Consider the following 26,915-nt stretch of genomic DNA (forward strand, 5'->3'; position numbering starts at 1 on the left):
CAAGAAAGACAACACATTGTTTATTCTTCTAAAGGAAAATAAGTAAAAAATAAATTGTGTTAGTGGTTACAAATGGTTACAAATGCTATGAAGAAACCCAACAAAATAAGGGATGGAATAGGTCCAGGAAAATTTCATACAGCCTGGTCATGGAAGGCCTCTCGTAAGACAAGATTGGGCAGAGTCCAGAATGAATGGAGAAGAGGAGGGAGAAAGACAAGAAGAAGAGAGCCATGTGGATATCCAGAGGATAAACAGCCCTGGCTGAGGGAACAGCTAATGCAAAGGCATGAGGCATGAGTAAAACTAAACTTGGTTTTTTGAATAAGAGGAATGTGTTAGCTGTGTGCCCTAGGACCGATATTTAAATCTCTCCTCATAGGTTTCCTCCTCTGAAATGAAGCAGGAGTAGCATCCACTGCTTAAACAAGATGCCTCTGGAAACTTTATAAACTTTGATAAATGGCTATAGTTAACAGAAAGGTTTCAGGCCTTTTGTTCATAGAGTCGCTATGAGTCATGCTCGACTCAGCAGTAATCATCAACAACAATAACAACATCTGAAATGGGCTTGATAATAAAACATAGCTATCCCCCTGCCCCGATTCCTTGTGAAGAATGAATAAAATATCGCTCCAGCCACATAGCAAGCATTCAGTATTCCAGCTTCTTCCCTTCTCCCCACTCATCCTTGAAGCCTCCAATGTGATGCTTGACAAAAGCAGATGCTCATATATTTGTTGATATGAATTGCAAAGGACCCATTAGCTGAAACACTTCCTCTTACATTAGGATACTTCCTAGGCCTCCAAGAAAAGAGAGTTTTTTAAATGGTGTCCATGAACCATATCAGATATGCCCCTCACCTGTAATTTTATCCATAAAGGGTGCTAACCACAGGAAGAGCATGGCATCCAGCCTTCTCTGAATGTGTGCTGTGTCTTCTCTAAATGTGTGATGGAAGACTGTTATTCTTTGGTTCCCATTATGTTCATTAACTGCATCAACCTGCTAAAAATCAGCTCTGTGGGTGCTGGGCTGATTCACAAGGAGAAAAGAAACTTCACAGAGCCTCCCTGAGGTAGAAAGAGCTTGGCAGGTACCAGGAGAGCAGTGGGATGCATACAATTCATGATACAGCTCCATTTTCATTATTTGTGCGCCTTGATGAACAGGGTCACTGGAAATTTTTGCACAGACACAGCCTGGCATTTTCCATTGCCATTACCACTTACTTCAGAATCTTAATTGCTAGTGTCTTGTCAAGGTTCTTACAGTAGCCTAGGACCCTTCTCTCCCCAACTCTTCAATTACCCAGACTCTTTTTGCATCTGCTGCTCTCCTTTTGCAGTCAGTAAGGAGTTGCACTGCTATCCCAAAGGCAGGAGGTTCAAATCTATCAGCTGCTCCTCAAGAGAAAGACAGATAGACTCCTCCAATGTGATTTGTAGCCTCGATGGCAATGAGTTTTTGTTTACGGAGTTTGTTTTCTTTTGTTTTAATTTTTGAAAATATTTTTATTCCATGAAAACTCCATCTGAATAGGTTTGGCTAGTTTTCTAATAAATGTTGGTTGTGAACGACTTGTTGTGGTTTTTAAAGTTTTTTTTATTTATACTGATTTATTTACAAAGTTTGAATACATTGTTTTTCACATCGGATTTTTCTCATTTCCTTTACACACACCCCCCCATCAAATTGAACAACCGTCTGATTAACACATACACACACACACCCCACCCGTCCTCATCCCTGTGCTTCCACCCTCCCCCCCCCTTTGATTCTCATACTCATTCTACAATAATGGTTTCATACAGTATTTGTCCTTGTGGGACAGAGTTAGTTCACTCAGCATAATACTCTCCAGTCCTTCCCAAGTTAGGTAGTAATTTACAAAATCATTGCTTCTGTGTGCTAGTAATATTCCATAGTATGAATGTACCATAATTTCTCAATCCATTCAATTGTAGTTGGACAACTGGGCTGTTTCTATGTTCTTGTGATGGTGAATAACACTGCTGTGAACATTGGTGTACAGGACTCCAATTGAGCCTCCGTTCTTATTTTCTCTATGGGTTTTTTGTGTTATGAGATTGTTTTGTTTTGAGAGTGAGAATACATGGCAATTACTCAGCTAACCAAAGGACATTGTGTCTTTGACAGCTCTCGTCCACTGGTGGCTCCTCAGAAACCCAAGGCAGGGTCACTATGAATAGGAATTGCCTTGAGGGCAGAAGGAGAGAGCTCTTTGATTGACCAACTCTTCATGTTTCTATTTTGCAAGACACCTTCTCTAATCCCATTGATTATGTACTTTATCCACCTTGTTTTGTGTAAGCAATATATGAATGTGCTTCAGAAAGTCAAGGGAATATTATAAAGAGTACATTAAGGAGTTACTCTCTACTCTGATCTTTGTCTGCCCTACTCGCTCCATCCCCTGAAGGCAATTGCTCTTATTACTTCTTTGCATCTTTGCAAAGCTTCTATATATACATGCAAAAATGCACATTAATTGTTATTTTACTCATTTTCTTAAACTACAAATTTTCATTACATGTATTTATATATATATATGTATACAGATACATGTATTTCTTATTGTGTTACAACATCATAATGTGTGTGTGTGTGTATGACTATACATATTTATTATCGTCATGTGCCATCAAATCAATTATAACTAATAGTGGCTCTATCTAATCTGTCATTCCATTGGTGGATAGATATACTATGTTCATTTCATTTTTCTCATGGATATCTGTAACCCACATTCTTGAAAGGTGATACTTTGCTAGCTTCCACAGTACTTTTACTGTATGAATTCAGAAAAATATGGGACCTTTTGAGTGTCCAAGACAAGCCAGCTCTAGCTTTCAATAAAGGAGGAAGAGTCAGCAATGAGGACAGAAAAATACCATCCAGAGTAGAAGGAAGAAAACTCAGAAAATATGGTACCATGAAAGCAAAGGAATGGTGTAGCTCAAGCAGAGCAATTTATGCCAACTGACAGACAAGCTACTTTCTGTATGCTGGCCCATTAGGATCTGCAGGCTCTTTTTTCCATAAATGGACAGAATTTTTTTTAACTTGTCATTTTGAGTCAGAAGGTTATGTTAAGTGCTGCTTTTCTTTCCTATTGGGGATAGTTGTCCTTAACGGCACATATCTCATCATTAATGTGGTCAATGTAAGCTGAAATGTCTGGCAAAGTACAACATCTGTAAGAGGGTGAGATCCTCTTCTTCCTGTGCTGAAGCTGGATAGCCTATACTTAATTAAGTAAGAAAATAACCATGTAAGTAAGAAAATAACCATGTTGAGAAGGCGGCACTGGGAAGCCATAATAGCAACATATATTCCATTATTTTCATCTCTATTTCCACATGGCCATGTGCCCTTCAGCTGAGATTTCTTTTTTATATTTATATGTCACATATCAGATGTATCAGATTCTTAAGAATAATAGTATGAAATATGATGAGAATTTAAAAAAATTAAAAGAATACTATTTATTAAATTCCATTTAAGATAAAATAGGTCCTAAAATCTCCAGTAAGTTTCTATTCAGAACTCAAATAATCACACATTTTGTCACTCCACAGTACATTTTCCAATAAACGAAAGCATAAATGAAGTTTTTAAAAAGAATACATCAGAAATTTGTGTGTATATCTTATCAATTTCTTAGAAATATGTTTAATGACCTTTTTTAAATTTCTGAGAGTTCTTTTTTCTCTTCTAAAATTAATTCTTCCCACCCTCAGATTCTGAAGATAACATCAGTTCAGTTTGTTGTCAACATCTATTTTCATGGAAGCAGAACTCAAAAACTATCTACCGAGAGTGGCTTTCTGTGTAAGAGAATCAGACTGAGAAGTAGTGGGAGCAGGGAGGGGGTGAGCAGGGGAGTATGGAGGAGTCACTTTGTCTAGTCTGACAAAACCACAATAATAGTTTGATAAATTATGTTTTTTATATACATACTACAGTGCTTTCCTCCAGGCCCAAGCCCGAAAATGTGTCTTTAGAACAGGTTAGAAGACAGTCATTAGTATTTAAAATATTAAAGAGCCTGTGGAAGAGGAAGGACAGTGAATGGGAGGTAGTTAAGTGGATGAGAATCCATGGTGATAAGCAGGCAGAAATGGAATACTGAAAAGAGAAATAAATGACTTGCTGTTTCATTCACTCCCAGCATCACTGTCTTTGTATAGAACCGTTAACATTTCAGAGAATGACACTCCTCTCTGACACTGGTCTTTCCCTCATGTGTTAAGAGATGTCGGCATTTAAATTCAGGAATCCTATTATATGATCTTACCACCAAGGTACTCACAAGTCGAATTTCGTCTTTAAAATATTCAGAAGAATTTTCGTCCTATCTAGTCTTCAAGAAAGCCATAAAAATGAACAATGCCAGTAACAATTACGAAACTAAATTGGCCTTATAAGAATAAAAAAAAAATCAATTTTGCCAGTTTACATTCATGGTGACTAATTTCCATATAAATGATCTGACTTTCTCCAGCCTGAAGATGTGTCTCTGTGCTGCCTCTGTTATTGTTGCTGTTTTGTTTTGTTTTGCTTTAACTATTTTCAATTCTTGGGATGTACCCAGGTGGAAATATTTGAAGGCATGTTGGTGTGTGGTGTCTTTTTCTAATTATCATCTTTTTTTTTTCCTCTTTGGCAGTGTATCAGTTACAGCAAGAGGCACCTCGTCCCAAGAGGATCATTTGTCCTCGGGAGGTCAGTACTTGCCTATTTCGAATACACCTTGTTAAATGTGATGAATTATCAGCTCTCCGCAGCTATTGGAGGTCTTTCCAGTTTCCAGGGGATTGATTTCCATGAAGGTTTGTTAGGGTGTCACCAAATTTAACATCTTCATAATCTATAATATTTTGAAATCAAGTTTTATTTTCAAGTACTCACTAACTTTTCCTTTTTACTGTTGCTTTGACGACTCTTTCCCCCCCCATCCATTATGAAGTATTTCAAGATAACTAGCAGTTAGATACTTAAAAAAACATATTTAGCAAGCATTTATGCCTTGCCATATTTACCTGACATTTAAAAAAATAATGAAAATCTACCAGAAAAGTGACTTTATTTTTATTTCTGGAAATAAGCATGAAAAAAATATATCAACTCATAAATCTGCTTACCAGCCTGCAGAACTCATCCAAGTCAGCCTTCACTAATCAGCGCTCTTATCACCCAGGATTCCAGCGACTTTTGAAAGGCAAGACTAAGGCCCTATTTTCTGTTTTGATTCTGGCTAGTTTCTTTAATGCTCACACTGATACCTTTCAAATCAAAAGCCCTTGAGTTCTTGCGTATTTTGGTTGTTATTAGTTTGATTAAGTGTATAGTAGCAGATACCATTCAGAGTGTCGTGTCTGCCTTACCACGGGGAAAAAGCTTCTGTCTATCACTGTTGTCAGCCATCCTTGAACTTCAGCATTTGCTGGTGGATTGAATTGAATAGGGTTTTGAACTTATCTCAGATTTAGGTACTTACGTATCCACACATAGATTTACCACTGTTTCACACATCTCTCTACCCAAAATTTTACTTCTTTTGAAAGGCATAAAATGTATCAAATAATCTTAATCTTAATGCATACTGGACTTCTTTATTTCAGGAGTATAGCCTGAGAGAAAAATATGTGGTGCTGAAAGGAAAATTGAAGATGAGGTCAGATGTGCATTTGGAAGTCTGATCCTGACCTGTCATTTGTGGTCCTTTGATTATGCATTAGTATCTGAATAAATGAATAGGATAAATACATTATCTTCAATGGCTCATCAGTGAGAAATAAGAAACGTATTGCTTAAAAATGTCCTCACTCCTACTTTTCGTTTAGAATTTTTTCTGATAGAGCAGTAATACTTGTGGAAGGAGCTAGTTATTTGTATGTTTACATTGAATGGATGTTGGTAAAATGAGAATATAACTGATGAGTCTTCCTAGTGGTGTTAATAATGTTGCCAGACATGATCAGGCACCAGCTCTTGAAACCCAGAGGGTAGTAAATATTTAGTCATTCATTCATTTATTTTTTAAAAAAATGTATAGAAGGCTATCTGTACTGACTTTGATGTAAATATTGGGAAACAGCAAATAACTTGACTGTCAGCATTTCACATACCATATTAAAAGAGAAAGATATGATTAAAGACTTGGGCAAGATTGTCCCACCCACATACACACCTAATTGTGTTTTTTAAAGAAAGAAAGAAAGAAATTGAGATTCTTTATTTCTCAGTATCTTTGGAACCATGTCACTTGTTCCTTTAGGTCAGGTATACTTTGTCTGTGCTAATGAGTACATCCAGATACTATTCATAGATACTCTTCCTAGTATTCAGTTCAGAAGCTCCTCAGATACCCGTGGAGTGAAGATCCACCACATAACCATTTAATGTTGTTCTTGGTTAAATTCTCTGCTACAAACCAGAAGATTAGTGGTTCAAATTCACTTTCTGATCTGTGGGAACAAGATGTTGCAGTCTGTTTCTGACACAAGGATAGTGAAGCTTCATCTCACATACTTTGGGCATGTAAAAAAAAAGCTATTCCTTGGAAAGGACATCATGCTTTGAAAAGCAGAGGGTCAGTGAAGGACAGGAAGACCCTCAACAAGATGGATTATCAGTGGCTGTGGCAATGGGCTCAAGTGTGTCAGAAATTATAAAGGTGACACAAGATAGGACAGGGTTCAGATCTGTTGTTCCTAGGGTTGCTATGAATCATACTCATCTTGACAGTACATAATAACAACATAAGGATTCTGTGAGTTGGACTTGACTCAATGGCAGTGGGGTTTTGGTTTGCCAAAGATTAAAGGAAACAATACATAATAATTCCTTTGTTCTGAGGTATTAGCACAGGAGAGTTATGTACTGAAAACCACTGCTGTCTACTACCGCAAAAGATATAAGTGTGGCATTTGTTTGCCTTTTAAACCAAGCTAATGACCTGTATTAGTTTATCCATTAGTAGGTTATGCTTTGTAAATGCTTCATTTTTACTAAGCTGGCATCTAAAAATTCCAAATCACATTTCCCCCATGAAATCTACTGTGCAGTGGACACAATCAGCTCCATTTCCTCTGCAAGCAGCCGGGGCTCAGCCAGCCAAGCAGGTGTCAGGTGATACAGGGGCGAGATTGCTGGAAGAACAGGTGCTGTTTCGATGCACGCCAGCAGGAGTAGCTTCAACTCACTCTGTCCTGCATCAGCTGCAAATAATCCCTGCCCAAATTGCTGTGACCCCAGGACTTGGCTCCCTGTGATGGGTGAAGCGGCTGCTCCTCTTGGATGCAGGTGAAATGGTTGTTCCTGCTGCAGATGGCGTTTAGTCAAATGTCTGTTTTCTTGTAGCACACCTTCCTGCTGGGAGGGCTTGTCTAATGAAGACATAGAGCCTTTTAGTTTGAATGAATGGCCGGAGAGTTCAGAGCTTTATTAACACATTTACATAAAAGCCACGAAAGCTTCTTCTTAGGAGTAACGAGTGAGGATTTTTTTTTTCTCCTATAACTACTTAGGAAAAAAAGAGGCCCTGGTGACAGAGTGCATTTTGTATTGGGTTTCTAACCAAAAGTTCAGTGGTTTGAATACACCATCTTCTCCACAGGAGAAAGGTGAGAAGTCTCCTCACATAAAGATGTACAGGTTCGGAAACCCAGTAGAGGGTCACCAGGAGTTAGAATCTGTTCAGTGGCAGTGAGTTTAATTTTGGTACGGGGGGGGGGGGGGCGGGTCACATAGAAAAGTCCCATCCCTTTGCTGGGTTCTAAGACTCCTGTAAATACACAGCCTTGCTTCATATTGTTGCTAGCTACCATCAAGTCAGCTTCCACCTCATGGCAGCCTCGTGAACAACCTCACAAAGCGCCACTCAACCCCGCACCATCTCCTTTATTGCTTAAGGGTTGGACTGTTTTGATCCATAGAGTTTTCATTGCCTGACTTTCAGAAGACACTTCCAGTCCTTCCTTCCTAGTCTGTCCTACTCTGAAAACTCTACTGAAAGCGATCCAGCATCAGAGGAGCAAGCACACAGACCTCAAATGACAGACAATGATGGGTGCAAAGGTGATGGGCTGTGCTTAAGATACAGAGCTGAGCATTGAATCCACGCCTCTGGCATGAGAGCCAAGAGTTCTGCCACAGAACCATCACTGCTCCCACCATCCTTACTATCATCGAGGCTTACAATCCTTCTCCTCCCTGCACCCTTTCTCTTGTTCTTGTTACGTAACGTGGAACCGACCCATAGCTGACCCTGCAGTGAGTTTTCAGAGGCAGTTAATCTCACAGGAGGAGATTGCCCACCCTTCTCCCATGCAGCTGCTGGTGGGTTCAAACCACATTCTTTGGGTTTGCGGGACAGCTTCACTAGGTCATCAGAGCTCCCTCACCCTATCTCTAGTCCCGGAAAACCTGCTCGGAAAGCTGGGTTGCTCTGATTACTAATAGCATCATGTTTTATGGGACCTATCCCCAGTTAGGATCCTCCACACCCACATTAGAGCCTAAGTGAAATGAAGACATTGACTCCAGCTGGAAACACTGTCGCTTGGGGATACAGACACATTCCCCTGCCTTGAGCGTGGAGGTGGTGTCAGAGGTGTCAAACCACCTTTAGGGCTTTGTTGGAGAGCAAGGTGAGTCAGAGACACAGCCTGACTCAGCTGACAGCTCAACAAGCTTAGCCAACCCTGACAGGCACGGTGGTCTGGCTGCAGAATCAGCTGGACTTGTTTGGAATCCTTACTCCACACTTTCTGGCTGTGTGAGTTTGTGCCAGTTCCTTGCTCTCAGGGAGATTAAGGTCTAACTGGAGGGCAAACATCTACTTTGTAGGGCTTATCTCAACGGGACACATGTATCAAGTGTCTAGAATGGTGCTTGCCACACAATGGCTGCTCATATTATGCTAATGAGTCATCAGAATCACAAACCAAGCAAGTTCTGAGACAGTCATTAGGGACAGTCTGAAAGGTGGCAAAATCCCCCGAGTGTGTGGGCAAGAAAAGCAGTGACCAAGAATAAAGCAAGATGCCCAGGTCAGGAAATCCGTCCCCAGGAAAAAGATACAGAGGCCGAGGAACAGAAGGCGCAAGCTGAGCACCGGCGCTGGAGCCAATTAAACTGGGCAGGGTCAGCCCCCGAAATAACAGTTCATCGCTTTCTTGAAACTCCTCACTGTAAATTAATATTTATTGAGCAGCCACGGCACCTGGCACTCTGCTGGCATTTCCTGAGCGCCCCTTGCCAGGAGATCCTAAATGTCTCCCAGAATGCAAAATTCTCACTTGCCCTTTTCGGCAATTATCTATCAGTCATTTTATGAGCATTTATTGATTGCCAAATGTGTGCCTGGCTGGGCAGCCAGGAACTGGACAGAATATTGACTCGCAAATTTGTGTCGCTGGCCAAGACTGCTCTCCTGGGTGGCAAACCCCCATCCATCTGTTCACCAGCTTCACGTGGTGTCTCCCAGGTCAGCTCTACCCTAGTGTCAACATAGAACTGACTCTGTCCATCCCATAATACCTAACTTCAGAAGCCAGGGGGGGTCACACTAAGCTATTCCCTTTCCTACTCATTTCCATTGTTTAGCTTGACCTTCAAATATATATATTGGTTTTGCCCACCTTCCTCTAACGTGAAGCCATTATAATTTCTTACCTGGACAATTATAAATAAGCAGTTAGTGTTGCCTGGCATACTTCCTCTATATATTCATTCTCTTTTTCTTCCTCTCCTCCTCTCTCCCTCTCTCCCCTTTCACTTTCCCCCATCTCCCTTTCCCCTCCTTCTCCCTTTCTTCCTCCCTCTCCTGCTCTATCCTTCTCTCTCCCCCATCACAGTCTCTGTAATACACACACACCACTCTCCCTTATATACTGTTTGACACACACATACATTCTCTTTTCTTTCTCATGCGCGCGCATGCACACACACACACACACAGAGCCTCTAACATGCACGCGTGCGCGCACACGCACACACACATTCACATTCTCTCTGACATACACAAATCCAGTTATGGTCCAGTTGATTCTATCCTCCTGTGTGAGAGAATGTAACTGTGCTCCTAGAAGATTTCATTAGTTGATTCCCACCCCCCGCCCCCAGATCACTAGCCCTTTTTCCCGAAGCACCTTGGTGTGGGCTTGAACCGATAACCTTTTCAGTTAGCAGTCATGTGCTTAAACATTGGTGCCACTTTGCAACAAATACAAACAAAACAAAACACCTGTCTCTCCCTGCTGATTCAATTCCAACTCATAGTGACCCTAGAAGACATAACAGAATGGTCCTCAGGTTTCCAAAGCTGCAAACCTTTCCATACCCTGGCCACCACATCATTCTCCTGAACAGCAGCTGTGGAATTGAACTACTCTCTTTTTGGTTAACAGCCAAATGCCTTAACCACAGCACCAGCAGAGCCCCTCTTGTTGTACCCAGAAATTCCCAAATGTTCACTGTTAAATATCTATCAGTCTTTCACTAGCTTTCTGTTGCTCTTAGGTTAAAAGCAAGTCTTCTCACTGCGCCAGTCATTCGTGGTGTAACTCGTGTGTTCATATTTGCCCTGTCTGTTCCATTCTTTGGATGCAGTATCTTTTGTCCTTACTTTCTGTTCCCATTCATTGAACAGTTACTTCGGAACCTGTATATTTTCCCTTTGCCTGAAATTCTTATCCCCAGTGTCTGCATTGTCCTGCTTTTAGATCAAATTTCACCTAGTAACAAGGATCCTTGGTGAATTCCATAGAACTAGCACCTGTCCAACCATAAGATCGTCTCTGTTATATACACTCTTTATCTTGTACTTCATATACTTCCTGAGGAGTCTTGATGGTGTAAGTGAGTTCTCTCCTAACTAACCCAAAGATCAGGAGTTCAGCCGACCCTCTGCTCTATAGTGGGCCTCTGATTTACAGTCTTGAAAACCCGGTGGGGCAGGTCTACTTATCCTAAAAGTTCAAAACCAAAATCCATTGCCATTTTTCAGTTAGAGCCAATTTCCCAGCTAACCCACCAGCAGTTTTTCCAAAGCTTTCAATCAGTTGGGAGGAGACATTCCATCTTTCTGCCATAAAGCCACTGGTGGATTCAGGTCAGCAAAGCAGAGCCACTTTTGGTTGAGCAGCAAGATTCCATGTGGATGATGCCACCAGAGCTCCCCCCTTGTCCTGTAAGGTCATCCAGTTATCACACTGAACCGTGTACTTGTTGACTGTCCGTCTCCTTCCGGGACAATACAAGCTGCAGTATTAAGTGTGTCGCTGGCATGGCACACAATGCCAAGCTTAAATATATGATGATCACATGATGACAAAGCAGAGACCGCTAATATAAGGAATTTAGAATTCTCAAACTATTACTAATAGCGTATCAAATTTATGCAATGCTGTTATTAGGGTAGTGGCTTAGATTTCTGGCAGTTGTGAAGCTTCTTACTTAAATATAGGCTAATATTTTTTTTCCCCTGGAAGTCCCAATTTCTTTTTTGACCTTTCCAAAATTCCAACACATCAAGATTTACTTGCATGACTAATTTAAACTTGAATTCCACTAGAACCATCTAAATAATATGCAGTAAGTAGGAATACTTTTGTAACTGTCCATGATTCACTGTCAATTGTCTTTTTTCTTTTTTTACACTGCTGTAGTGAATGTGAGAATATAAAAAGCAATTTTAAAAAAGAGAAATAAAGTCACACACAATTGTTTTGAATTGTTCTTCCCTTTTTTTTTATGTTTTATACACTCTCTCCCTTGTACCAGACTTTTCTCTCTTTTGGAAAACTATTTTTTCTTAGAAAAAATGCATTGTAGAAACGAGGCTTCCAGTATTCATAATCAGAATCCACTTTTCTCTTGATTGTCAGAGCTTTAGCTGGATACAGAAGACAATGGCCAATCTTAAATAACAGTCATTTGCCTTATTTTACCTCCTAGTCCATTGTATTTACTTTTAAAACATTGCTTTAAATATCTCCCCCTTTTCTGTGTTTTCTTTAGGGTGGTTTAGTTTGGAGGGTTTTTTTATTCCTAAAAAGCTACTCATTTTACCCTCTTCTACTTTCATTTATAAAATCTGTGTTCTTTTAAAATCCTAATAAAACTCCGTTTCACCATTATGTGTTTGAAATATTTATTAATCATACCCAGCCTTCGCAGTCGTTGCTTTAGGCATTTACCTTGTCTTACATGTGTCCAGCAGACAAGCTCTATTGATTGGCCATACTGTTCTCAGCTCACTCAAGACATTCCAAACCACAGGTTTTCAGTAAACTCAGAGAGGTTTTCTCCAAATCTACAGTCCACCTTCTTTTCCTCTTTCATATATTGAGCATAAATGTTTACAAATAAATGTCCATTCGTGGGGAGGAGAAAACTCTGCTGGTTCAAGGCAAAAACAAGGAACATGTAAAATAATGAGATTGATTCTAGGAGCCACGAGTAAAAATCAATCCCATTACCTTTTAATTGGCTTTATGTGTAGTAATCAGAAGGCCATTTTTCCCCCTGGTAAGAAATATTTCTAATCTTTTCATCCTACACTTTTCCACTTGTCTCTTTATTTTATTTAATATTGACACTAGCAAGAATATAGGGCTTTTCTATCGTTACTCCTCCAAGGCTTTCATCCCCTCACTCACCCTCAGAATTTCTGCGATGCAAGTTTTTCCAGAGCTGCACATGCTTTCATTTTGACCATCAGGCTCATAACATTATGGACATATCAGTTTTATCTTTTTCTAAAGATAAAACAAAACATTTAGCATTTTTTTGAAAATGACCTTTTCCCCCCCTCAATGACAATTAACTGCAAGAACACATCACTGCTGATGTATTTGCAGGGGGGCGGGGGGGGAACCTTTATTGCTGTCAAGTCTGCTCTGATTCAAAGCAACCCTCTTGGGGGCTCCCAAGGCTGTAAATCACTGTGGGAGGATCCGCTGGTGAATTTGAACTTCCAGAGATATGCTACCTTTAGATTAGCAATATAACTCACTACACACTGTTGCTAGATACCATTGAGTTGACTACAATTCAGAGCATATCTATAAAGAGTTAATTTGAACCTTGAAGTTTGCTGTCCCGTCCTCATCATCTCTGATATACTTACTGGAGCCAGGTAACCACAAAAGAATGTAGGATCCTTAAAATACTTTGACTTTCTAACTTAGTAGGGCAAGTGGTTGTTGTGTGCCATCAAGTCTGAACTGACTCATAGCTGACCCTCCAGCAGGTTTTCAGAGGCAGTAAGTCGCATGGGAGGAGATTGCCCATCCTTCCCCCACAGAGCAGCTGGTGGATTCTAACCGAGCGCCTTTGGGATTGCAACACAGATTCTTACTACTAGGCCACCCAGCAAGTTATCGCCTAGAAAATATTTAGTGGTTGCTAAAGGGATATCACAAACCGTGGGTAAGGACATTTGAAAGGTCTCTGGATAGCATCGAATATTTGAACGCCACTACAAACTGAAGCACTTGCTACAAAATGTCAAAGACTGCAGCCTTCAATATAGATGGCATCTCAACATCAACAAAACAAAAATCTTTTCCATTGGACAGATAGACAACATCATGATAGATGGAGAAAAGCTTAAGACTGCCAACGGCTTCATCTTACTTGGATCCACAATTATTACATTTGGCACCAGAAGTACAGAGATCAGGAGACCTATTATATCAGGAAAATCTGTAGTCAGGGACCTCTACAAACTACAGAGGAGAAGTGATATCAGTTTGAGGACTAAGATGCACCTGATTCAGGTGATAGTCCTTTCAGTCATGTGGTATGCACCTGAGAGCTGGATAGTAAATAAGGATTGCAGAAGAACTGATGCCTTTGGACTGTGGTATTAGAGAATAGTGCTGACTATTCTGTGACCTGCCAAAAAGCAAACAGATATGTCTTGGTGCAGCTAGATTGCTTCTTAGGGGCAAAGCTGATCTTACATACTTTGGGCATGTTGCTAGGAGAGGTTATTTCTTGGAGAGGGACATCATGCTTGGAAAGGTGGAGGGTCAGGGAAAGAGAGGAAGTCCAGGTAGATTGACACAGTGAGTGCAGCTTTTCACACCTATGTCCCGGTGGATTGACTGCAATGTGCTTGAGTGTGTCAGAGACTGGAGGATGGCACAGCAGAGGACAGGATTCAGATCTGTTGACTATAGGGTCACTATGAGTCATACTCAACTCCATGGCACCTAACAACAACAACAAGCTTAAAGGTTGGCAATTTGACTTTACCCCACAGTATGACAGCAGAAAGGTGTGGTAATCTGCATCTATAAATATTTAGCCCAAGACAACCCTGTGGAAAAGTTCTCCTCTCTGACACATGGGCTTGTCAGGAGTCAGAATCAACTCAACCAAAACAGGTTTGGTTTGTGGTTTTGGCTTTTGGTTTTGCTTTTTTAAGCAATAGACTGTTCCAAAACTCAGAGCTTCCAAACCGACAGAAGCAGATGAGATGAAAAGGTGAGAGCTCCCAAGGAGACATATACATGCTACATCATATATTGAGGCAAAAGTGGAGTTTTCTCCTTACAACAGAATAAACTCATAAAGGTAAGATTAAGCAATGATGCATAGTAGGCCATGGAAACCTGCCAGAGGGTCACCATGCGACAGAACTGACTCAAGATCGTTGGGATTGCTCTGTTGGTTTTATTTTTTAATTTGTTTTGTGTGGATAATTTGTCAAGTCTGTTGGAGTCCCTGGGTGGTGAAAACACTTAACACTCTTGGATGCTAAACAGAAGGTTGGCACTTTGGGATCCAGGGACCACAAACAGAATACTCCATGAGCTTCTTTGGAAAGCTCAGTTGGCCTCTCACATAAATGGGTCTACCTGAATTGACCTAGCAGCTACTGGTTGATCTCTCCTGATTATTTAGTTATGAAATTCTAACTTGAACATGGTTGTTCTCCAGTACAATAACTAGAAAGGGAATGTTATATTGTGTGGTTAATTGTTTTAGAAAAGAAGAGTAGGAGATAGCATCCCATTTTACAAGGAATGTTCCATTATGACATAGTCTGTAAGCAGTTACACAGCTAACCCAATGGTGGCCAATCTCAGCAGCAGCTCTGAAGGAGAAGGATGGGCAAGCTCCTCTCTTTCTATTTACATTACTGGACAAATCTGTTCCCACTCAATAGCAATGAGTTTGAGCTTTGATCATGTTGACAGCTATTATCAGAGATACTGTTATTGACTAAGGAGCTCTGGTGGCCTGGTGGTAAGAAGTTGTGCTGCCAATCCAAAGGCACACAATTCAACTCCACCAGCTGCTCTGTGGGAGAAGGATGGGCAGTCTACTCTGGTGTGATTTATTGTCTCTTAAAACCCACTGGAGGGTCAGCTATGATTTATTTGGTTCTGACTCAACCACACATAACATTATTGACTGGTAAGTAGGGGAGAATTAGGAACTGCTGACACAATGGTTGTGAGAAGATAACAGACTTTTGAAGGCCAGCCTTTGAAATCTAGAAATAAGAGTAGTTCATACCTGCACAGCAAGTTCAGTCCCTAGCAACACACCATATGCTCAGGAGAGCCTGCAAATTGAGTTTAAGATCAATTTCCTGTGCCCAGGACCACCCTGCAAAGGAAGTGCTATCTATAGTGCCGGGTGCACCAGGAGGCCCTTAAGACATGCTTCCCATTTTGAGCACCTGATTAAACTTTAACTAAGAAATATTGCTGATAAAGACAGGCTACACATTGCCCCAAGCAAGCCGTGTCTCCTCTAATAGCGTGGCCTGACTAAGCAAGCAGTGAGATTTTAAAAACAGGTTTCTCAGTCTCTCTCTGCATTCCATAAGAAACAAATGAGCATGGAGCAATCCCAAATGGTCCAACTTTAATCCAACTACCTAATTGAAAATACCTGATTATTTACTTGTTTTTCGTCCCTTCAGATTAACAACTAGCCTGCATGGGGTCTTTAGTGTGTCTGGAGCAGGGGTTAAGAATTTCACATGCTATTACTTACAGAAACTCCTTGGGATAACCACGATTTTTATTCTCTCTGTGTTTACGCAAGAGGAAATAAGACTCAAAACGTAGCACAGGAGGGAAGAGTCCAGATTCAAACTCAGACATTTCAAATCCAGGACTGGGCTTTTGTTTGTTTGTTTGTTTTCCTTTAACTGGTTTTATTTTTTTTATATACAAAAAGTTCAGTAAAATTAGATAAAGTGATTTTATATCAACATAGCACAAGGCTGGCCAAAACCACAAGGCAGCCTGCTTCAGAATATTTACATAATAACAAATTAAACCTTGCAGGAGAACAGTAACCGTCCTTACAAAGTCTTTCTCTGATGCATGGAGAATCTAAAAGCAAAACAAAAACCAGGAAACAAATTGTTTTCAGTATATTCCCATATACATTAAAATATAATACAGATCATCAGGATGGCAGGGGTGGGGAGGCGCATGGGTCTGTGCGCTGACAGCACTGCCAAGGAGGAGACCCAGGTTGGAGCGTGAGGTTCAGGCCTGGGCCCGGGTCTCAGAGGGAGGGTCTTTCCCAAACCCTTGCTTCTGACGGCCTCTAACCATGCCCCTACTGGCTCATAACTAGACATCCCTTAACGCAGCTGGAGCTCAGTTTTGTGGCTTTCAGTTGCAATCCTCAGGGTTTGACTCTGCTCAGGGTGACATGCCCTCTGCAGCATGAGTCCTGACTGTGGGGTGGGGCAGAGGGCACACAGGGGTTCTTCCCAATGTCTGTCCTGTTTGAGCACTTGCCCTCTCTCCCATCCTGGCAGCAGAAGTCACTCAATTTTCAGTGTCCTCTTTGGGTTTGTAAACAGCCCCAAACTTCTGCATGTACTTCTTAATGCACTCCTCAGTCTTGTCTCACATTCTCGTTGCACTCCAGGTCCTCTGGGGTCTTACAGTACTTCAGCTCCTTATTCATAACACCATGAGTCAGCTTGCGAGCCACGTGTTTGAAGTCTTCAGTTGTAGTAATCCTTCGACTTTGCAGTCGGGTTTCCACTAAAGGCTCAGGCACTGGACGATGAACTGGGATAACTCTTTCCTAAATACTTCTTTGGGTTTTTTTGCCAGTTCACTAGAGGTCTGCTTCTGCTGTTTTGGGCTTTTTTTGAGGTCTTCATAGGGTTTTCTTCATAGGTTGGCATTCCTAGGTCTATCTTAGGACTGGGCTTTTTAACCCAATGATTCTCAAATGCTGATTTCCAGAGTCAGGAACAATGGGGATTTGGTAGAAATGCAGATTCTCTGGCCCACTTCACACCTACTGAATGAGCTGCTCTCTGAAGACAAGGCCCAGCAAACTGTGTTTTTAAAACCTCTTAAGGAAGTTCTGGTGCATGCTTAAGTGTGAGGAACAGTTTTCTAACCATTCTACTTAGGTGGCTTAATTGGTAGGGAGTCACACTGCTAGCACATAGGTGGTGCCTCTTTAGTGGTTCGAATCACCTCAGCTCTGCAGGAGAAAGATGAGCTGCCTCTTCTTGTATGTTGTTGTTGTTGTTGTTTAGTGTCTTCGAGTCGAGTATTGTAGTGACCCTATGAACAACAGATCTGAACCCTGTCCTATCTGGTGTTGTTCTCATTGTCTCTGACACACTTGAGCCTACTGATGCAGTCACTGTGTCAACCCATCTGGTTGAAGGTCTTTATCTCTTGCGCTGATCCCTCCACCTTTCCAAATATAATAAGCATCTCTAAGAAATAGTCTCTAGCAACATGCCTAAAGTATGTGAGGCAAAGCTTCACCATTCTTGCCTCCAAAGAGCACTCTGATTTCACTTTCTCTAGGACATACCTGTTTGTTCTTTTGGAAGTCCATGGGATATTCAGTACTCTTCTCCAACACCACAAACGACTCAAAAGCATTGATTCTTCTGTAATACTTATGCATTGTCCAGCTCTCAGATGCATAGCAGGTGATTGAAAAGAATAAAAGTAGCTTGCATCAGGCAAACTTGAGCCTTTAGTCTGACATCATGGTTATTCAGGACTTTGGAGAGATCCCTGACAGCAGACTTTCCCAATACTGTATGTCTCCTGGTCTCCTGATTGCTCATACAAGGGACGTTGATTGTGGATCTAAGCAAGATTAAATTGTTGACAATTTCAATCTTCTCTCCATCTATCATAATTTTTGCCCATCAGACCAGTGGTGAGGATTTTTTTGTTCTTTTCTTGATATTGAAATATAATCCATATTGCAAGTACATCCTTGATCCTCTTCAGCAAGTGCTTCAAGTTCCCCTAGCTCTCACCAAGCAAGATTATGTTACCTGCATAATATAATGCAGGTTATTGAAGAGTCTTAAATCCTGATGCTCCACTTTTTTTTCATAAAAGCTAGCTTCTTGAATGATTTGCTCAACATACAGATATGGAGAAATTACACAACCCTGACACATACTTTTCCCTGATTGTGGAAATATCAGCAGAGCAAGTAGCCTAATGGTTAATGAATTGTGTTGCCAACCCAAAGTGGCCAGTCTTCATATACCAGGGGCTCAGTGGGAGAAAGATGGAATCCTATGTGATTTAAACCTGTTGGAGGGTCCACTATAAAGTGGTTCAAACTTGATGACAATGACTTTTTTTTTAGTTACTAGTGTTGGCATGAGTCAGAATCCAGTCAGTGGCAGTGGGTTTGAGGGGTTTTTTATTGGATTTATTGTACTTCCTTCTGTTTCCTTGTCTTAATCACTTCTTCAGTTCCTTAGGAAAGAGGCCATAAGTCTGCTCTAACTCCCTGGCAGTGACTTCAGGTTTCATGTTTGGACAGCCATCATGGCTCACTAGTAGAATTCTTACTTTTATTTTATGTTTCTGTGTGCCTAGCACTGTGCCAGGTGGATATCAAAGGAGAAATCACAAGTCACACATGGCCAAGGCTTTTCCCTAAATGTGCTCTCTCCTAGATATTGTTTTCCACCCTTGAAAATATATGTTGTTTCTTTCCAGTTTTGCCAACCCTCTTACACTGCAGAGGCCAAATATGAATCATTGTTAAGAGGAGAGGTATATAAATAGATGGCTAGGTGAATAGACAGATGGCCTCGGGACACCTCTGACTCACGCAGTCTTATACACAGCAGATTGGGCATTATCTGGTCCCCGTCATCTGCACAGTTGCCAGTGTGTTTGAGTCCGTTGCTGTGGCTGTTGTGCCATCCAATCTCAGCGAAGGTCTCCAGTGTACTCACCCTCCATTTCACCAAATGCATGCCCTTCCCTAATGATCTTTCCTTATGATGTATCCAAACTAAGTGACTTGGACACTATTTTATTGTGAAGCAGAAGATTTTCATGGACATAATTTCTGAAGTAATTTACTAGGTCTCTCTGCCTTATGTATCTCAGCATGAAAGCACCACTGAAATCTGTCCCCCACGAGTGACACTGCTGGTGATTGAGGTACCAGTGTTGTAGCTTCCAACATCACAGCAACACTCAGGCTGCTCTAATGTGACCAACTGACAGATACGTGGGAGTCTGAGCATATGGTCAAGACTTAATTTAGACTGATTTCCTGTGCTCTTCCCTAACTTTCTGGAGCATTGTTTCTTAGTGTTAGGTTTGAATTTAAAAATATATAGAAAAGTGATGAATGACTGGAAACCCTATGTCTCTGTAAACTTTCATTAAAATTAATTTTAAAAAAGAAAAAGAAGATAAATATTTAAATTCTGTTCTGATAAAATTCATGTGCATTCATATTCAGTATAGACAATTGTGAACTCCAGGCCTCATAAAAACACTTCTTCATATCTCTGGTTTTCTCATTATCTTTGGTTGTGTACAAATATGCTCTAGATTTCATCTTGCTTTTCTTGAGCAAAATCACTTACAAAAATACCAGATCACTGTGATGGCATGAATATTTTGTTTTATTTCTATTTTCAAAGGTGCAGGTCCTTTTGTTGTTGTTGTTATGTGCCATCGAGTCGCTTGCGACTCATAGCGACCCTATGTACAATAGCCCTAAACTCTGCTCTGTCCTGTGCCAATCGCACTGTCTCTGACACTCCCATCCCGATTATCCCAGTCACTGAATCAATCCACCTCACAGAGGGCCTTCCCCTCCTGCGCTGTCCCTTCACCTTCCCAAGCATGATGTCCTTCTCCAAGGACCGGTCTCTCCTCACAACATGTCCAAAGTATGTTAGACAGAGCCTCAGAATCTTTGCCTCCAAGGAGCCACCCGGTTTAACCCTTTCCAGGACAAATCTGTTTGTTTTCTTAGCAGTCCATGGTATTCTCAATACTCTTCTCCAGCACTACAGCTCAAAGGCATCAATTCTCCTTCTATCCTCCTTGGTCATTGTCCAACTCTCTGATGCATAACAAGTGTATGTAGCAGGTCCTTTTACTCAGTGGATTATCTGAGGACTGAGGCCAGATGGTAGAAATCTCAGACCAGGATTCTAAGCGACTAATTCACAAATAGAGGGACCACTAAGAATAAACCTATTGCCATCACATCAGTTCTGATTCATGACAGTCCTCCATTGGATTCCAGATGCTGTAAATCCCAAAGGGAAGAGATTGCCCATCTTTCTCCCTCGGAGCTGCTCATGGATTTGAACTATTAGAGACATGTAGCCTTTAGGTTAGCAGCCCAACTCACTACAGACTATGCCATTGGGGCTCCTAAAATAAAGAGCAGTGGTAGAGGCTTCACCTTTCATGCAGGAGACCCAGGTTCAATTCCCAGCTAGTTCACTTCTTGCACAGCCATCATCTGGCAAGGGCAGCTTAACACTTGCTATGATGCCAAATAGCTTTCAGTGGAGCTTCCAGAATAAGAACCTAAAACTCGTTGCCATCAAGTTGGTTAGGACCCTCTGTTTGGTTTGTGAGATTATAAATCTTGGTCGAGGAAACTGTCCATCTACTTGCATGGAGTGCCTATGAGATTCAAACACCAATGCTAACAGCCAGGCACATTACACTCTATGGCAGCAGGACTCCACAAGACTGAGACAGACTAGGGGGGAAAGGCCTGGTGATATACTTCCCAATGGCAGCCAGTTTAAACTCTATGGGTCACAAGATCGGATTCGAGCTGTCAGGAGGCCTGCACAGGACTGAATAGTGTCCCATTCTGTTGTATATGAGATTGTCCTAAATTAATGGCTGGCTCGATGACAGATATTAACAACTGCAGCAACAATAAACCAATAAGAAAAGACAGCCCAAAGTTGTTCTTCTTCTGGCCCTATCTCCTTGCTTCAGTTAACCTGCCCTAGTCATTTCTAGACTGACACTGACTGAGCCCTTCGTAATCAGTCCCCTTTGTCTGTGTCCTTTGACAAATTACAATCTCACCTTCGTCAGCTGCAAATGCACCGTATCCTCCTGTCTAGTTGGCAGAAGAGCAAGCTTTGCTTTGATGAGAATCTCTCTTTGCTCTTCCTCATTTACATGACCGGAGTCATCTCTCTGTTTGCTGGGGAAGGAAATGAAATAGCCTTGGCACAGCCTGACCACAGTGTACTGGTTGCCATCCAGCACCTTGTGTCCTCCTAGGTAATTACACATTGATTGTTTGATGAATTGTCTTGCATCTCCAAGTGATTGCAACTGAGTCTGTAATTGCACTTTGCTGGCCGTCTCTTTGCGCTGTGATGGGTCTCAGGCTTCCCCAAGCTTCCCCACTGCCATGCTTAATGCAGCTTCAGAAATGTCTTTTCATTCAAGGAGGCACCTCAGACTGCTTAGTGTTTCATTATTGTCAGTAGTTTTAAAACATTTTTCAACCAATTCTGGCCTTGGTTCATATTATTTTGTTTTAGTTGGCATCAGTACACCATAGTTTAAAAATTAATAGAATTCTCTCCTCCCAGTACAGTAAGAGGTGGAAAGGCATAAACAGAAATAGACTAGCCATTAAATAAAAAAAGCCTTCAAGGCATTGGCAAGCTCTGTATTTTGAACTAACCATAAGATACCTTGAAATGGGTTTTGTGTTTTAGAATGGAGTCTTTGTCCATTTATCTAGAATAGGTATTGGGGAAACAGTACACTGCATCTGCTTTGCATTTTCAACTGCAGATAAAGTTTTATTAGAACACAGCCCATGTTCATTTATGCTACAGTGGTTTTGAGAGATTGCTTGGTCCTCGAAGCATAAAATAGTTATTACCTAGATCTGGAGAGAAAAAGCTTACTGACCTCTGGTCTTGTATGGGAAATAACCTTGAAGAGTAAATTAATGCACATAAACACTTAAAACAGTACTTGTTTGATATCATCTCCATAGCACTAAATAGATATTACCAGGGAAAAGTACTTTTAGAATTTGGGCTTTTTAATCTAGTGTGAATTTTGATTCCCAGCCACTTTTACAAACCATTTGGTCTTTATACTAGTCAAATGTCTTGATCTTGTACCTTCTCCTAAGCTCTGTAATTTTTTTGTATCTGTTTATGTACATTACTTTCCCCCCATCATTTCTGATACTTAATAGGCTTATATTTCCAGGGAGGAAGGGGGGAACTGACTTAAGGGAGAAAAGTGAGAATGGTACTTTCTTTGCATTTTCCAAAGTAATTTGGTACTACTTAACCCAAATATCATTAAACTTTGAAGGAAGGAATTTACTAACGAGAATGAAGTATAATGAGATGAGTATATTCACCCAATATTTTCTCCCTAGAAATGTAAGAATAGGATTAGTTTGCCCTTGATTTGATTTGATGCTATTGGGTACTCAAGCTCTTTAAGCTTAAGAGGAATGTGGAGAATTTAAAGTGAGATCTAAGAAGAATAATGAAGATGAATTAAGGATGGGGGGGATGGGACCTATTATAAAAGGTTAAATGAACTAGGATTATTTAGTTTGGGGAAGAATGTGTAATGAGGTGACACAATACTAGCTTCTAATAAGTGAAGGGTTGTTCTATAAAGAATATTCCCATGTGCTTATGTGTGCTAAAGACAAGAAAAGAGAATAGCAGGTTTTGAAGTGAGAGTGTTGTTGTTATTGTTGTTGTTGTTGTTAGGCACTGTCCAGTTGACTATAATTTCTTTTTTTTTTTCTGACTTTAAAATGTTTATTCTTTAAAAAATTAGTTGCTTTTTTATACAGCTATACAAAGTTCTTAATGTTTCTTTGGCAATGGAATATAATGGAATTTTACAACTATATAAAAAAAGTTACCTTTGCCTAAGAAACAGTATTTACTGTGTGTACATAGTTGACTGACAAAATTCTCTATCGTCCAGCACCCTAATTAATTGAGCTATCTCAAAAGGGATATTATGGGATTTCCAAAAGAGAAAAAAGAAAGACACATACATACACTTTCTCAAAACACAGTATCACGGCGACCCCATTCACAGGCAACTTGCAATAATTGCCAAATACAACTTAGTGATAAGAAAAATCCTCTCAGTAATAAAAAATACTTCTAAGTCCCAATGAAGTACTGCTTTAGTTTAACTATACATTAAAAAAAAAATAATCATGTAACCTTTTGCTATTTCAAATATATTTTTAAAGGCTCATTTTCAAAGATGAACCTTCTTTCCCCTTCCCCAATATAGTAAATCCTGAAAAAGATGGAACCTGTGTAAGGCAGAAACCTGTCAGAAAAGAAAAACAAAATATTTTCCATTAAAGAGAGCAATAGAAACATATTAAGACTATACCCTGTCAAAGGTAGAAAACCTGTGAGACCCAAAAAACAAGGCAGTCCCATTAGGTTCTGGCTCTCATAGGTTTCACTGTATCTTTGAAATTAAGCAAGAAAACAAAACACAAAACAAAACCCAGTGCTGGTGACAAATATACAGCGAATTAACTTCTTCATTCTTCAAAAGACTGAAACCAATTTTCAGGAGTATGAAGAGCTAGAATTTTCATTTTCAGATTTGTTTGTAGACTATGCAGCAACTTTGTTGTCTTTCTTTCAGAAAGCAGTATGATCGATCCAGACCTTTTAGGGCCCAAAAGCTGTGGTTTTCCTATATTCAAAATCTGCAAACTCTCGGCCCCCACGACCTCCTCTAAATCCACCACAAAACCCTCGAGGGCTGGCGAAGGTGCCACCCCTGCCATTTCCACGCCCTCTGCCTCCACGGAAGCCAAGACCTCCTCGGCCTCGGTAGCCGCCACGGCCACGGTTTGGACGTAGTGGGATTCCAAACGTCTCAGCATTTAATCTTCTTTCTTCAGCCCATGCTGGTCTCCGTTCTCTGTTATCATCACATGAAATATTATCAAAGAAGGATTTCGTTTTGTCATAATAGCAATTAGGTCCAAGTGGATCTTCCTCATCAGCATTTCCTTCACTGTTTTGGGTATCCACTCCTGAGTCTCCTTTGTCTTCACTATTCACAGGTTTCTCCTGCTTCTCAAGTTTATCTTCTTTTAATTTAAGTTTATTATGGAACTCTCTGTCAATTTCTTCTTTGTTAAATTGTGCATTTGCACTTTCAAAGTCAAAGTCTTTCTCAAATTTCATTGGCCCATCTCTCCGAATACCAAATCTTCCCCTGCCACCTCGATGACCCCCACGGCCTCTCCTTGGACCTGAAGGAGCACCTACTTGTTTCTTGCTTTCATTTCTAAGTTGCTCATTTTCTGGCCTTGGAACTTTATGCACTTCAACTCGCCTGTGCTCTTGATTCTCTATTGCTTTTTGGCTGGTAGATGGCAAAGGCCTGGTTGATACAGGGCTCCTTCTCCCAACAGGTGCTGGAGCAGGTAAGTGGGCTGAGGCGGTCTGTACTGCTTGTTCCATGGTTGGGCTTTTTCTCAAAGGGTCTAACTGAGGGCTTGAACGACCTTGTGATAACTGAGGTTTTAGAGATCTCGAATCCTATGTGAAGGTAGACCCAACGGCACTACTTTGGGATAAGGTACCACTGTTTGAAGATGCTTCTGCTCCAAAAGCTGTCAAAGAGTTTCCAGCAACACCAACAGCACCAAATTGCTGTCCAACTATGGAACTTGGACTGAACTGACTGTACGTCGGCATCCTGTCAAAAGGTCCATATGAACCCACCAATTGGAATGAAGAAGTAGAGGAACCTAGTGAAGACTGAACAATGACTGGGTCCTGAGGCAAAGAGCATTGTGGTTTTGGTGGCTCACAAACAGTGAGATTTTTAATATCACTTCCTCGGAATAGAATGTATTCAAAGAATTCATCTCGAGGTGGTATCGGTCGATCTGTTGGTCTGTCTTCTGTACCAAAGGACCGAACTTTGGCGAGGGCTACGGTGGAGTTCTCGGTATCGATGGTGTACAGGATGCCCTCGTAGCGTATCTCTGCCTTGGAAATGAGGCTGATCTTGCTGCCGATGTAAGGGGTTCCCCCGCTCATGGCTCTGCCGCCGCTCAGGGCCGCTTGCAGAGAGGCCGGTACCACGACGCCGCCTGCTCGCTCTCTCCACGCCTACAGCAGCCGCCTCAGACCCAACATGGCGGCAGCGCCGGCTCCGCTACCCTCCCCCAGCCTCCCGCCCTCAAGCCGCGGCGAGGCGGCGGCGGCCTGACTATAATTTCTAGTGACCCTATGAACAATGGATCTGAACTTTGCCCTATCCTGTGCCATCTGCCTTATTTCTACTACATTTGAACCCCTTGTTACAGTCTCTGTGTCCATCTAACTTGTTCAAGATCTTTCTTTCTTTCACTGACCCTCCGCCTTTCCAGGCATATTGTCTCTTCCAAAGGATAGTCCCTCCTGACAACATGACCAAAATATGTGACATTAAGTTTCCCCATCTTTGCTTGTAAGGGGCACCCGGGCTGCACTTTCTCCAAGGCATATTGCTTTGTTCTTTTGGAAGCCTATGGAATGTTCAGTACACTATTCAAACACCACAACTCAGAGGCATCCATTATTAGGGGCCATGAAGTTGATTTTTGACTCATTGTGATTCCATGTGACTGAGCAGAACTTCCTATAGGATTTTCTAGGTTGTAATCATGATCATTTCCTTCTGCTCACCTGTAGGAAGTGTTACGTGGATGAACAGGTTGACCTATCTATCTCATGTGGTTCCCCTGCCCCAGTGAGAGGCCAGCCCGGCCAGCATAGCCTCTTTGGTACTTGGCTTGATGGAAGACAAGGGGCCATTTTCTCTGTAGGCTTCAGGGTGCCAGAGGATGAGCAAGGAGCTCCAGCCAAGAGAGTAGCAGTTCCAAGCTAGAGCAGTGAGCCCAATTGGGTTGTCCAGACAAGGAGCGCCCAGGGTGGGTGTCAGGAGCCAACATGTAGAGCCAAGGAGTCACAGTGCCAGAGAAGATGGAGCGAGGAGGAGAGGGTATAAATGAGCTGTCAGGAGGAGGATCTGGGCCAGCAAGAGTTGTGAGTACCTCTGTCCACTGCCAGGCTTTGGGGTATTCTGGGAGCCTGAGGTGAGAATGGACCTCAATTCACAGAGAGGCCCCCAGCTGCTGGGAAAGCATTCATTCTTCCAGTGATTTTGAAATGCATCTTGCAGAGCGTTGCTGCCGGATCCTGGGTGTGTGTCAGGATGCCAAGATCCAGCCTTACGGACGTTTGGCCCTGGCCCGGGAGAGCCTGACTTAATGGAAATATTACTTAGCATTCTGTTGTGAGCAAGAGAAACCAATTTTGACTAAATGTAGGAGAGGGAAGGGGCGTTAGATGTCTATGAGGACATCCTTGAGTAGAAAAGTGAACTAAACAAAGGGTCTTAAGGAGGGGAAACAGGCCTGCGAGGAGAACTGGATGATCTCTGGGCATGGGCATGGGGTTGGGGTAAAGGGTCAGGGCTTCCGGGTAATACTCCTGCTTTTCCACTCTGTTTCTCCATCTCAGTTTTTCTGTTTTAATACATTTAAAGAGTATTCAGAACAGTGGCTGACACCTAGCA

At 41.5% G+C, this 26,915-nt stretch overlaps 1 protein-coding gene and 1 pseudogene across 1 annotated transcript in view; one reads left to right on the forward strand and one right to left on the reverse strand.

Moving 5' to 3' along the window:
• CHN2 (chimerin 2) overlaps positions 1 to 26,915 on the forward strand; it is a 415,952-nt gene that overhangs the window by 201,885 nt on the left and 187,152 nt on the right. The window contains exon 3 of the mRNA XM_006896125.1: positions 4,697 to 4,752. Within this exon, the coding sequence (XP_006896187.1) occupies positions 4,697 to 4,752 (56 nt within the window). The remainder of the gene's footprint in view (positions 1 to 4,696; positions 4,753 to 26,915) is intronic.
• Positions 24,005 to 25,393, reverse strand: LOC102850377 (annotated as a pseudogene).

The sequence above is a fragment of the Elephantulus edwardii genome, unplaced genomic scaffold (genome assembly GCF_000299155.1).
Source record: "Elephantulus edwardii isolate Elephantulus edwardi_28Jun2011 unplaced genomic scaffold, EleEdw1.0 scaffold00182, whole genome shotgun sequence".
NCBI classification, from domain to species: Eukaryota; Metazoa; Chordata; class Mammalia; order Macroscelidea; family Macroscelididae; genus Elephantulus; species Elephantulus edwardii.